Source organism: Ranitomeya variabilis, chromosome 5 (genome assembly GCF_051348905.1).
Source record: "Ranitomeya variabilis isolate aRanVar5 chromosome 5, aRanVar5.hap1, whole genome shotgun sequence".
Lineage (NCBI taxonomy): Eukaryota > Metazoa > Chordata > Amphibia > Anura > Dendrobatidae > Ranitomeya > Ranitomeya variabilis.
Window position 1 is genome coordinate 126,459,319 of NC_135236.1, and position 13,509 is coordinate 126,472,827.

General features: G+C 42.0%; 1 protein-coding gene across 1 annotated transcript in view; it reads right to left on the minus strand.

Annotated features, from left to right (window-relative positions):
* IQCH (IQ motif containing H) overlaps positions 1-13,509 on the minus strand; it is a 122,182-nt gene that overhangs the window by 82,105 nt on the left and 26,568 nt on the right. The window contains exons 7-9 of the mRNA XM_077263254.1: positions 9,763-9,900; positions 6,061-6,272; positions 4,762-5,304 (exon numbers count right to left, since the gene is read on the minus strand). Of these exons, the coding sequence (XP_077119369.1) occupies positions 4,762-5,304; positions 6,061-6,272; positions 9,763-9,900 (893 nt within the window). The remainder of the gene's footprint in view (positions 1-4,761; positions 5,305-6,060; positions 6,273-9,762; positions 9,901-13,509) is intronic.

The following is a 13,509-nucleotide window of genomic DNA, read 5'->3' on the forward strand; positions in this document are numbered from 1 at the left end:
GATGGCGGCGCCCAGCGAGTAGACGGCCGGACACCGGGAGGATCGGTAAGTATGGAGGGGTGGTGGGGGGGTGGATCGGAGCACAGGGGGGGTGATCGGAGCACAGGGGGGGGGGGATCTGAGCGAGGAGGGAGCGGACAGGAGGACGGGGGAGCCGGCAGGCGGACGGAGGGGACCGGACCCCATAACGGAGGACTGGGGGGGCGATCGGTGGGTGTGGGGGGGGTCACTTTAGTATTTCCAGCCATGGCCGATGATATTGCAGCATCGGCCATGGCTGGATTGTAATATTTCACCAGTTTTTTAGGTGAAATATTACAAATCGCTCTGATTGGCAGTTTCACTTTCAACAGCCAATCAGAGCGATCGTAGCCACGGGGGGGTGAAGCCACCCCCCCTGGGCTGAAGCACCACTCCCCCTGTCTCTGCAGATCGGGTAAAATGGGAGTTAACCCCTTCACCCGATCTGCAGGGACGCGATCCCTCCATGACGCATACGCTGCGTCATAGGTCGGGAAGGCACAGACTTTCATGACGCAGCGTATGCGTCAAAGGTCGGGAAGGGGTTAAGTGTTCCCTTTATTTTTTTGAGCAGTGCATATATATATATATATGTACACACACAAGCTGTCCATGAAAAGTGCAGTCATATAATGATATTCAACAAAATAACCTTAAATAATGGAGACTGATCCATTTCTAGAAAGTAATCAATAGACAAGAACCATAACACTTGGATCAAATCATCATAAAGAACAGTGAAAAAAAAGCCATTTGCCAATAATGGAGAGAAGATGAAACAGAAAGAAGTCCCTCATTACATACAAAAAGTACACTAGATGAAGTAACGCAGGCTGTGTGATATTCTATAAAGAAATAATCCAGAAATCCAGATGAATGATGCACGAAGGAAGGGTAAATAGGCCTATGTTTGCAAATGTGTTGTCTACGGAGGCATTTTATATAGGGGTCATGGTCTTTCCTTACATTAAATAAACACTACTGAAAATCGACCATAGAAAAGATTCCCCCAAAATGAGAAATCCTAATCTTCAAAATTCCTCTGAAATCTCTGGAAATAAAATGAGAAGTGGAATAAAGCTAAAGAGGAGGACTGAAGTGTACATTACGTGTCAATTCATGCTCATGTAGCTGCAGGGCGCTCGTGCTGCAGAATGGTCCGTCAATTTATAGTCATGTTTTGTCACATTAATTTATTTTCATATTTGTGTATTTATTAATTGCCTGGATGATATGAGAGCGGATAATTAAACACAAGCTGCAGATTAGAGGATACAGAGCGATGTGTGCGACAAATGAACCTGTAAAGCGTCAATATTTACAGTGATTGGATTTTTATGACTGGTTATACAGCCTCAGATGTCACGTGTACCTCGTCATTAGGATTACATTATACGCCGTGCGCTCAATTATGAGGGAATTTGTATTTTTGATAATTCATATTACTATTGAACAACTACATTGATGTTGGTCCAAACATAAGGTTAATAAACCTGAATATTTAAGACAGTAAAAGTGAGGTTTTGTCTTTCTTAGGAGAATATCACTGTGTGCAGACCATTATGCAACTAAATGAAAAATGTAAGTTTTCCCATCTCAATCGTTTATTTTCATCTGTTATTGTGAGAATAATAACCAAACAACTGAAAATGTACTAAAATACATTCCTAAAATTAAAAAAATATATCAGTGACCGCGTTTTTTGTCACCAACAGTCATGAGCTCTCAATAGGGTTTAGGTCAGGTGAGGAAGGGGCCATGGCATTAGTCTTTCGATGATGCGATGGAGCATCGTCCTGCATAAAAATCTTGGTTTTCGTGAAAGATGCAGACATTTCCTGTACAACTGTCCGAAAAAGTGTCTTCTAAAGATTGGCTGTAGGTTCAGGAGTTGATTTAGAGCCAATTTTCAACTTGAAAAGGTCCAACTAGCTCATCATCATCAATAATACCGGCCCATAGCAGTGCCCACCTCCACCTTGCTGGCGTCTGAGTTGAAGTGGAGGACTGTGACCATTGCTGATCCAAGCCTGGACCCACCAATCTGGTCCTCAAGAGTCACTCATCTCATCAGCGCATAAAACCTTTGAAAAATCTGTCTTCAGAAATTTCTTGGCCCAGTGTTACTCAGTAGTGGTTAGGTTTCAGCCTTCCCTACCACAGCCATGTCTCTGAGCACTGAACACCTGGTACTTCTGGGCCTCCAGGAAGGTGGCAGCTCTGGAATATGACAGCACTGGAGGATAATGGCTTCCTGGTCGCTTCCCGTTTGAGTCTTCTCAAATCTTTGGCTGTTAATGTGATTGTTTTTTTCTCATTGCACCTTTTTTCACATTGCAACCGTGGTACATTTTATTTTCATTATTGTGGTATAACCACAACGATTTTACAGTGATCAGGGCAAAAAACACGCCCTGGCCGCGACACGTTAATACAGCCTCGATTGATTTGATAGACGTGAGCAAAAAGATTTGGACTACCTTGGTCCTGCATCCACGTTAGCACTTCATGGCAGATGGTCCAGAGCAGTATGAACTTCCGCGCCGAGCACTCGATTGCCAGCACTGAGCGATTCTTGTGATTTCTAAACCTCCTGTGCCGCATGTCAGAACGTTGCGGAGTAATCACAGGAGGCGCTCAGGATGACAACATTTAAATGCTCTCCGGAGAAGCTCGCACTGCCCTGACATGGCTTGCCATCTTTTTTGTAATACCTAATTATTACCTTTGGGTATCGTCCTATACATGACACTTTGCAGACGTACAGTGGGGGAAATAAGTATTTGATCCCTTGCTGATTTTGTAATTTTGCCCACTGACAAAGACATGAACAGTCTATAATTTTAAGGGTAGGTTAATTTTAACATTGGGAGACAGAATATCAAAAATAAAATCCAGAAAATCACATTGTATAAATTATATACATTTACTTGCATTTTGCAGTGAGAAATAAGTATTTGATCTCCTACTAACCATTAAGCGTTCTGGCTCCTACAGACCAGTTAGACGCTCCTAATCAACTCGTTACCTGCATTAAAGACAGCTGTGTTACATAGTCACCTTTACAAAAGACTCCTGTCCACAGACTCAATTAATCAGTCAGACTCTAACCTCTACAACATGGGCAAGACCAAAGAGCTTTATATGGATGTCAGGGACAAGATCATAGACCTGCACAAAGCTGGAATGGGCTACAAACCATAAGTAAGACGCTGGGTGAGAAGGAGACACCTGTTGGTGCAATAGTAAGAAAATGGAAGAAATACAAAATGACTGTCAATCGACTTCGATCTGGGGCACCATGCAAATTCTCACCTCGTGAGGTATCCTTGATCATGAGGAAGGTGAGAGATCAGCCTAAAACTACACGGGGGAACTTGTTAATGATCTCAAGGCAGCTGGGACCACAGTCACCAAGAAAACCATTGGTAACACATTACGACGTAAAGGTTTAAAATCCAGCAGTGCCGACAAGGTACCCCTGCTCAGGAAGGCACATGTGCAGGCCGTCTGAAGTTTGCCAGTGAACACCTGGATGATTCTGTGAGTGATTGGGAGAAGGTGCTGTGGTCAGATGAGACAAAAATTGAGGTCTTTGCATTAACTCAACTCGCCATGTTCGGAGGAAGAGAAATGCTGCCTATGACCCAAAGAACAGCATCCCCACTGTCAAGCATGGAAGTGGAAACATTATGTTTTGGGAGGGGTTCTCTGCTAAGGGCACAGGACTACTTCACTGCTTCAATGGGAGAATGGATGGAGCCATGTACCGTAAAAATTCTAAGTGACAACCTCCTTCCCTCCACCAGGACATTAAAAGTGGGTGATGGCTGGGTCTTCCAGCAAGACAATGACCCAAAACATACATCCAAGGCAACAAAGGAGTGGCTCAAAAAGAAGCACATTAAAGTCATGGAGTGGCCTAGCCAGTCTCCAGACCTTAATCCCACAGAAAACTTATGGAGGGAGTTGAAGCTCTGATTTGCCAAGCGACAGCCTCAAAATCTTAATGATTTAGAGATGATCTGCAAAGAGGAGTGGACCAAAATTCCTCCTGACATGTGCGCAAACCTCATCATCAATAACAAAAAACATCTGACTGCTGTGCTTGTCAACAAGGGTTTTGCCACCAAGTATTAAGTCTTGTTTGCCAGAGGGATCAAATACTTATTTCTCACTGCAAAATGCAAATAAATTGATATCATTTATACAATGTGATTTTCTGGATTTTATTTTTGATATTCTATCTCTCAATGTTAAAATTAACCCACCCTTAAAATTATAGACTGATCATGTCTTTGTCAGTGAGCAAACTTACAAAATGAGCAAAGGATCAAATACTTATTTCCCCTACTGTATATGCATTACATAGTGCCTATTCAAATCACTATATAGACTCCAGGTAATACAGGACACGGAGTCTGGACCCAGAGATGAGGATCCTGAAAATGAGAGTATGAAACTAACTCTCATTCATTGTAGCTACGATAAGTTCTCATAGTGTGCTACACTTTCTATCAAGACAAAGCAGGAAGTATACGTTAATAAAAAAACAAACAAACAAAAAACCAAGTATCTGATTTCCCTTTTTCACTGTTAAGTCTAATAAATAAAAATAAAATTAAATACAAAAGATTACTTTATATTATTTAAGTCTAATGAATATAATTAAATGACAGTAATTATATATAAAATAAAATTTTTATATATTATACCTTGAAAAATCCACCAATTGCTCACCTTTCTTCGGGATCGAAAGTTCTGTAAATGACGTTCCCTGGACTCTCCTAACATTTTCTTTACCCGGGTTCTTTGTACATGCAGAAGCCAAGCAATGACAATTATCCCAGCGGCCCACCTCTGCCGTCGATAAGCTAGGTATGCCACTCTGTCTCTGTAGCCTCGCCATGTGGCCTGGATCTTCTGAGCTGCGGCCGCCTTTCCATCTCTGCCCTTATAACGCTGTCCAGGGCTGCTCAGGAAATTCTGAACCCAGGATCTGTTTTCCAAGACAGATAGAAGCTGGGATACTGATGGTGTCCTGCCCAGCTCTTGATCCAGAGTAGCTGCTCTCATCTTGTCTCCATTTACCACTGCTGTAGGTACGGCATAGCCCTGGAGCAACTTCTGCAAGCTCTCCAAAAAGGGCAGAAAGCTTTCCCAGCCGAGACAGTAATGCAGTTTAAAGGCCAAAAATTCTGCCGCTTTGTCGTTTATTAAACCATTATGGATGGTGAAGCAGTGACCAGTGTCTGGAGTAAATGGGGCTAATGCCCATGCATCCTGGAAAAGAGAATGGTGTTACTAGCTAACATAAGGTGAGCAAAAGAACAATGCAGACGAGCTGAAGGCTGCTATAAAAGCAACCTGGGCTTCCATAACACGTCAGCAGTGCCACAGGCTGATCGCCTCCATGCCACGCCGCATTGATGCAGTAATTGATGCAAAAGGAGCCCAGACCAAATATTGAGTGCATTTACTGAACATACATTTCAGTAGGCCAACATTTCGGATTTTAAAATTATTTTTCAAGCTGGTGTTGTAAAGTATTCTAATTTACTGAGATAATGACTTTTGGGTTTTCATTGGCTGTAAGCCATAATCATCAACATTAACAGAAATAAACACTTGAAATAGATCACTCTGTTTGTAGTGACTCTATATAATATATGAGTTTCACTTTTTGTATTGAAGAACTGAAATAAATTAACTTTTTGATGATATTCTAATGTTGTGAGATGCACCTGTATCAGATCCATTGTAAAACACATGATGGACCCCAATGACTTATAATAGGGTCTGTCAGGATTCTGTCATGGTGACTTTCAATTTTTTCACCAAGAAGATCACTATAATCTGACTGTTACCAACATTTAACATATGTAGTCAGTATCTGGTATAATACAGTAGATCGTTTAATTAAAATGTCACATTTATTGCATAAATAGTGACTTATTTTCTGCCCTTCTTCTTCTTCATCCCTACAGCATTGCGTGCAATGGTTGTATATAAAGAAATAATGATTTTAAAATCAACTACCTGTGACTCCGGAGATCCATCGCCCTGCTCCTCCCTCCACATTACATTGGTAAATGTCCTTGTAGTCTTGGCTGACACATTATGGGGTGTTGAAGGGGTCTCTACACCACTGTCTGGTATCGGACTCTCAGATTCATCACAGGGACTGCTGGCTTTCTTACGGATGTGTTCCGCTTCCAAGGTTGGGTTTGCTGGCTTCATAGCATTTCTGACTGTAAGATGGTGAAATGCACACAGCGTGAGAAAATATATAATACACCCTGGACCTGGTGTATGAGTAAGTTCTGTTTTCAAGTTCCTTTAGCCCATAGTCTTGAGCTAGCCGAAAATAATAAAATGAGCGATCAGCCAGCCATACACATTAGGTAGCTGTAGACTGATCGATGGTTCAGCTGATGGTTGGTCGAGGAGCCATCTCGGCTGTCGCTCCCATACACAGGTGCAGCCCTGTGTTATCTATGAGTAAGGCATATCCGGTGGCAGCTCCTCCTGGAGAAAAAGAACTGACCATACATCTGATATGCAGAGCCCTTAAATCCCCAGATAATCAATGGTTCAGGGCCCCCACATACATTAGACCGTCAGCCGGAGGTGTCGCTGTTCGTTTGCTTGGTTCACATTGTTCTAATGTGTATGGGGGGCTTTCCTCACCTTTCCCTGCTCCAGCGCCATCTCCCTGTTACTACCCCCAGTTTATTGTTTATAGGCTACAGCAATGATGTCATGACTATAGCAGGAGTGACCACTGCAGCTAATCACTAGGCTCAACTGCCCGTGCCTTCTACATCGGCCATTAGAGCAAAGGTGGTTTTATTATTTTTTGATAGCACAATCCTATAGGCTCAAGAAACTTGAAAAATGTAAAACTGCCTTTAAAGGGGTTGTCTGATCTCAGAAGAAAAGTCTGCATCCACCCCATGTGATTGCGGGCTGCTAAGTCGTGACAGTGTGCACAATGTCATGATTCTCGAGTATTCCCTGTGCGGGTGGGCCGTCACGTGACTGCATATATGCGATTTGCATACTTGCAGTTACGTGCCAACCAGAAGTTGGGTGAGTCTAGTTGGCACATGACCGCAAGTATGCAAATTGCATACATGAAAGTTATGTGACCACCCACCCACACAGGGAATACAGGAGTCTGCGATTTGTATAAGACCAGACAACCCTTAAAATGTATACAAACATAGAGCTTACCAACTTGAAAACTAGCGTCATAAATACCCATTAAGATGGTAATGACTAGTTTGGCCAACTGGACAGGGCTCCCTTTACATTGAGGCCTCTGAGGACTAATCCCACAGATGACCCGAGGGTTGAGCTGAAAAATATTCCAATTCCAGTTGTCTGTGAAGCAATAGAGAGAGCTGTGCAGCTAAAGAATGGCAGCAGCACAGTCCTCTGTGTCTTCTGCTGATTACAGATCTATAAGATGATATTATTTGGACAGCAATACTGGGAGTATTATTGGCCTTTTTCCAGGGGAAGTATATGATAGCGATATTATTTAAATTCTCTATTGAAGCATTATTCAGGTATTGTATGGTGTGTGACAAAGTCATTGACAAAGTACTGGAGGAGAGATCTGTATCACTGTGGTTGTTAGCTTCAGTGATATGAACCTAGGAAAACACTCCAGTACACAAAGTGCTGAGAGGGGTTAATCAGCCATGTTTAGGGCTAGGTTGAGTGAGCAGCTGTAGAGTGAGTGGAGTCCGGAGGATAAATACCCCGCCTTCTGGCTCATTCAGTGTTGGGTATGTCTGGAGGTGCATGCTGCAGAGCTCTGTTTTCATGATAAGGAAAGCTGAACTTTGGTTGTTTGCTCCAGAGCTATGTCCCGCAGAATACAGACTGTGCCATACTTTATGTTTTTGTTTTCCCGTTAGGCCAGAAAAAATGTGTTCGTTTTGCTAAAACTGCACTAGTTTATGCAGTACCTTTAATAAACCAGTGGAAGATTTAAAGAGACAGCGTTTCTGTGTCTACCTCTATGTGAAGCCAAGTGAGCCGATCTACCACATGTATTATTGTATATCTGCAGCTTTAAAAATACTTCGAAAAATCTGTGGAAAAATTGAGGAATGGAGCCCTAATTTTTCTTGTCATTTACATGACCCCTCATTTAAGAAAAAACAAACAAACTCAGTGCGTGTAATTTGCTGAATATACAGTATAATAACAGTAAAAAAAAAACGTTCTGAGCAGAGAATTCTCTAAATTCAGTGGCTATGGCATGAGATGAACTAATAGGAGAATCCAAACTCATGGCGTCACATTGGAGTTAGAAAATGTCGTTGCCTGCTCTTACATTCTTTGGGTGATCGGACAGATGGGTTTTGCTTAATTAGGTCATATATAAACCAATAATTAGGAGGCCATGGTCATTCCAAGCAGTAATATCAGAGGCTATGGTGATAGAACAACAATAATGTGTTAAAAAGGGTATTGGTCACGTTGATAATCTTACTCTAGAGAGGGCCTTGGTTACTGTACTAGAGTGCGTAATTGGTAATATAAAGATCATTTCTAATGAAGTAATGCAATTCTCTGGTTCAAAATAATTCGGGTGGTAATAAAAATCTCTGTATGTTCTGCTTGGAAGTGTAAGTCGCAAAAAAAGAGTGTTATAATGATGGGGAATCAGTTGACTTCTATCATGTTATAGGCAGCACATAGTATTTTTTTTGAACTCCAGAAACAGTGACTGATTTTCTCACACCACCTTTGATGTAATTTTTGAAAATAATATTTCCAAAACTAAGCCCGTGCTAATTAGCGAATGAGAGACATGGCAGAATACCCCGGACTTATAAGCCTGGAGTCATCGAGATTGACTTTTTCACGCCATTCTTCATGAACAGTGTGCGCAAAATTCATTTAAAGGTGTGCGTCTAGGAGAAGAAGGTACAAGAGTCGTTACCGGGAGCTTGGTGGAAAGTTTGGACTATATTCTGGATGAGTCCCAAATTGGTTAAAGTCAGTAATAATGCCAATAGATAACAGTATACTGGATTGAAAATATTTGGGAATCAATATTCCTATCTCGCTTTTTTTATTATAAAAGGTTAAATCTACTCCCAATTATAGGTATAGGTATAAACAAAAATTAACAATTTGGAACAAGCGCCCTCTGTCAGTTGTAATCATGGTAAGCAATGAGGTTGGCCATTAGTTTTCTATTGATAGCTTATCCTATGTAAAATTTAAATTTTACGCCAAAAAACGGCTTGATGAATTGGGGCCCTAATAAATAAATCAGATGATTAATGAGGGGAGCGCTCCCTCCGCCTCTGCCTGCCTCCTAACCTCCTCAAAGTGACTGATAGGCTGCTGTGTCTGCAGAGGAGTAGCGGTTCGCTGTCAATCATCTCCCTCGGGGGCCAGATTCGGGAGGAGCCATCCCCTCATGAATATACCACAGTAACTTAGAGAAGCCAATACCCCCACCAGACACCCTACTGGGCACCTGGAACAACCAGGACAGGTGCAGTTCAGCACTGACACCATCACTCAGGACACATGGACCTGGTGTTCCTTGCCTGGCCTGAGACTGCACATATGCAACATCATTTGCACACAAATCATTAACAATAAAAAATAGTTTTCACATGTGTTTAGGTGGACTATCTGTCATTCTTAGTTCTCAGGAGAAATCTGCTGGCAGACTCCTTTTAAATACATTTTCCCCCCAAAGTTTACCTTTGCCTTGCAGAAGCGTGGCTGCTCTTCTTGCATGGACACCATGCACGGGCAGAGGTTGTTGCTTTATAGCAGGAGGAACCAACGTAATACGAGCAGCTGGAGGAATAAGGCCTCTCTGTATCAGACTCAGGATTCCTAAGGAAGGAGCATTATCGTAAGTGTATCGAAAATCTGAAAAATATGACTTCTGTATACAAGAACTTATTCACAGTCCTGCAGCTTTCATCGGAACCATTCAACCAGTTTGTAATCAGACACCTGCCTTGTACTTAAAGACGCTTTCAGGGCTGAAATGTGAAGTCAAATCGCTGTATGTGACTGCAGAATCATGACCGCGTGCGGTAAGGACACTGTCAGGATTCCCCTGTATGTTTGTTATATATACTTGTTGTCACATGCAGACTAGACTTTCCCGGGAGAGTCTAGTTGGCACATGACCACAAATATGAAAATTTGAGCAGTCATGTTTCCATTCACACACATGGGTAAGATATGGCAACTGTGGCAGTGTGTGCACAAGTGAAACGATAGTCCAAAGTGAAATATATATAGCAATATATATATATGACTAAGCCACTGCACGACCAGCTGTACCCTCACCTAGTGTATCCTCACCCAACCCTTGTAGGTTGTGCATCCTCGCGGGCAGGGTCCTCTCTCCTCCTGTACCGGTCGTGACTTATATTGTTTAAGATTACTTTACTCAAATTTTTTTTTGTATACCCCTTTTCACATGTGAGGCGCCATGGAACAAATGGTGCTATAATAATAAATAATAATAATATTAATACTTTATACAAAATGTTTTGATCTGTAAATTTCTTGGGGTCAATGGTATTTTTTTTTAACACCAACATGCTCTGGGTATGGCGTTTTTATGACGCTTTTTCACTGCCTTAGGCTCCTTTCACATGTCCGTTTATTTCCGGTACTGGAAAAAAACAGTACCGGAGATATCTGTGTGTATACTATGTGTGGCAACCGTGTGCCACCCGTGTGCCGCATCAGTACCACACAGACAGCCACCGGGGAAGAAGCGCTACAGTAAGCGGCTGTGGAATATCCCGATCATCCGCACCTACTGTCACTGTTATTAGCGGCAGCAGGTGTTGGATGATGGGGGTAACAGTCCCAAAAGCCACCACCTGCTGTGGTTCAGATTTTACTATAATGCTCATCATTCTCCTCTGCTCGCCGGCAGAGCAGGGGAGAATGATGAGAGCCGGCTTCAGCACCTGCCTCCAAGGAACAGCGCTTACTGTAGCGCTTCTTCCCCGGCGGCCGTCCGTGTCACACGGATGACATCAATGTGTGCTCTCCGTGTGCACGTGTGTGGGACGTTTTGCCATCCGTGCTGACGGCAAAAAACTGACATGTCAGGGTGTTTTGCCTGCAGACACACAGTCCGTGGAAACACACTGACTTGTGCACAGACCCATTCATTTGAATGGATCTACGTGTGTACGTGTCTCCGGTACGTGTGCAAACTGTCACCACACGTACTGGAGACACGGATGTGGGGCCTTATGTAGACTTGAAAAGCAACACAAAAACAGCACATTTCAAATGTTACAAAATATAAAATCCACAAATCGAAAGGAAAAAAAGAAAAATGCTTAACATACATGGAGACATTTAGAAGTGTTTCTTAAAAACTTGTGTATGAAAGAAGTGTCAAAGATTAGCTGAGCTACTATAATGTAGTGAGTAAAGGAGGGTAAATACACACATGGTGGCCACGGTGCCGTGTAGATGTAGAAAGTGCCGATGGGGTTCATATTGAGGCCCTCTGTGCTTTTATGGGTACAGCCACCGATTACCTGTCCACACACTGACCAAGCTGTGTACATGTGAACTAGCTCATTGCTTTTTCTACATCTCATTGCCATCATTCCTGAAGAATTATGAATGCAGCACTGGGCTAACACAAATTATATATCTTAGCAAAGGGAATCTGTCACCAGGTTTTTGCTATTCCATCTGAGAGCAGCATAATGTAGGGGGAGAGACACTAATTCCAGCGATGTGTCACTTATTCGGCTGCTTTCTGTCATTTTGATAAAATCCCCGTTTTATCTGCTCCAGATCTAGCAGTTCTCTACATGCTGAGCTCTGTATAACCCCGCCCACATCACTGATTGGCAGCTTTCTGTGTACACTGCATACAGGGCCGGCTCCAGGATTTTGTGGGCCCCGGGCGAAAGAGTCTCAGTGGGCCCCTTTAACACATACCACAACTCATGGTGCACAGATACAGCAGAGAAATATAGGTATATTACAATGCCAAAGATTTCACTTCTTACATTACATGAGTGATATCTACTGTAAATTCTACAATAGGTCACAAACCTGACAATATAGTCCTCCATACAGTATTATGGGCACCACATAGTGCTCCATACAGAATAATGAGACCCATATATTGCTGCATACAGAATAATGTGCCCCATATATTGCTCCATACAGAATAATGAGCCCCATATATTGCTCCATACATTATTATGGGCACCACATTTTGCACCATACAGTATTATGGGCACCACATAGTGCTCCATCCATACAGAATAATGAGCCTCACATATTGCTCCATACAAAATAATGGACCCCATATAATGCTCCATACAGTATAATGAGCCCAATATAATGCTCCATACAGAATAATGAGCCCCATATAATGCTCCATACAGTATAATGGACCCCATATAATGCTCCATACAGTATAATGAGCCACATGCAATGCTCCACACAGTATAATGAGCCCCATATATTGCTCCATACAGTATTATGGGCACCATATATTGCTCCATATAGAATAATGGGCCCCATATTATACATATATAGTATATTAAGCCACATATATTGCTTCATATAGTATATAATAGGCCCCATAGATTGCTCCATACAGTATAATAAGCCCCATATATTGCTCTATACTGTATAATGGGCCCCATATAATGCTCCATAAAGAATAATGAGCCCCATATATTGCTCCATACATAATGGGTCCCATATAATGTTCCATACAGTATATGATGGGCTCCATATAATGATCCAGTATATGATGGGCCCCATATATTGCTTCATACAGTATAGGATGGGCCCCATAGAGTATAATGAGCCCCATACAGTATGAGTCCAATACAATACTCCATACAGTATATAATGGACCCCATATATTGCTCCATACAGTATGGGCCTCATATAATGCTCCATATATAATGGGCCCCATATGATGCTCCATATACAGCTCTGGCAAAAATTAAGAGACCACCACATCAAAACCCTGTCATGGGCAGCCCAATCTCCAGACCTGAACCCCATTGAAAACCTCTGGAATGTAATCAATGTAATCCTGAGTTAAAACATTAGTATTGTTGGTTCTAAATGATTCTGAACTTGTTTTATTTGCATTATTTGAGGTCTGAAAGCACTGGTTTTTTTTTTTCAATTTTGACCATTTTTCTTTGTCAGAAAAAAAAATACAAAATGTACTGCTTGGAAATTCTGAGACATGTTGTCAGAAGTTTATAGAACAAAAGAAAAATTTTAATTTTACTCAAAAATATACCTATAAAGAGAAAAATCAGAGACACTGAACATTTTGCAGTGGTCTCTTAATTTTTGCCAGAGCTGTATAATGGGTCCCATATTATGCTACATGATCAGCCTCATATAATGCTCCATATATAATGGGCAGCATATAATGCTCCAGTGTAAGATGGGCCCCATATAATGCTCTGTATA